The sequence below is a fragment of the Geospiza fortis genome, unplaced genomic scaffold (assembly GCF_000277835.1).
Source record: "Geospiza fortis unplaced genomic scaffold, GeoFor_1.0 scaffold248, whole genome shotgun sequence".
In the NCBI taxonomy this organism is placed as follows: Eukaryota; Metazoa; Chordata; class Aves; order Passeriformes; family Thraupidae; genus Geospiza; species Geospiza fortis.
In genome coordinates, this window is record NW_005054695.1 from 105,305 (window position 1) to 106,259 (window position 955).

Genomic DNA, 955 nt, shown 5'->3' on the forward strand with positions numbered 1-955 from the left:
GTGTGGTCATCCGTGCTGTCTGCGGGGACACAGCCGTGCGTCCTGCCCCGTGTCACCGGCCCGGGGCCCAGCCCTCCGCGTGTCCCTCATCCCTGTCCCCACATCCTGCCGCATGTCTCTCATTCCAGTCCTGATCCTGACGCGTGTTCCTGTCCCTGTGCCCATCCATCCCCATGTCCCTCATCCCCATCCTCAGCCCTCCACATGTCCCTCATCCCTGTTCTCACCCACCCTCATGTCCCCACTGTGTCCTCACCATGTCCCCAACACTGTCCCCATCCTGCTGCGTGTCCCTGTCCCAGTGCCCAGCCCTCCACATGTCCCTCATCCCTGTCCCCATCCATCCTCGTGTCCCTATCCCAGTCCCCATCCATCCACACATTCCCCACTCCTTCCCACGTCCCCATCCCTCCCTGCATCCCCCATCCTCCACTCCCACTGCCTCCTCCCGGGCTCCCCCCACCATCCCCACCCCCTCCTGCCCTGGCTATCCCGGATTTTCCCGGCCACATCCCATCCCGGATTCCCCAGTCACATCCCGATCCCTGTTCTCCCGATCACATCCCAATCCCGGTTTTCCCCGTCCTACCCCATCCCAATCCCTGTTCTCCCGATCACATCCCATCCCGGATTCCCCAGTCACATCCCGATCCCGATTCTCCCGACCACATCCTGATCCCGGTTCTCCCGGCCCCACCCCAATCCCGGTTTTCCTGGCCACATCCCAATCCCGGTTCTCCCGATCACATCCCGATCCCGGTTTTCCCGGCCCCATCCCGATCCCGGTTTTCCCTGTCCCACCCCGCCCCTATCCCGCTTTTCCCGGTTTCCTACCCGGGAATGTCATCAGCACGTCGCAGTTCTCCGTGGGCACCGTTTTCATCCAGGCCTTGTGGGACATGATGTAGCGCCCGGCCTGGAGCAGCCGCTTCCCGAAGAGTTTATCTGCGGCGGG

The 955-nt window shown here is 63.4% G+C and overlaps 1 protein-coding gene across 1 annotated transcript in view; it reads right to left on the reverse strand.

Moving 5' to 3' along the window:
- Window positions 1-955, reverse strand: part of ANO8 (anoctamin 8) — a 22,267-nt gene that overhangs the window by 16,921 nt on the left and 4,391 nt on the right. The window contains exons 2-3 of the mRNA XM_031065176.1: window positions 835-945; window positions 2-19 (exon numbers count right to left, since the gene is read on the reverse strand). Coding sequence (XP_030921036.1) covers window positions 2-19; window positions 835-945 — 129 coding nt within the window. The remainder of the gene's footprint in view (window position 1; window positions 20-834; window positions 946-955) is intronic.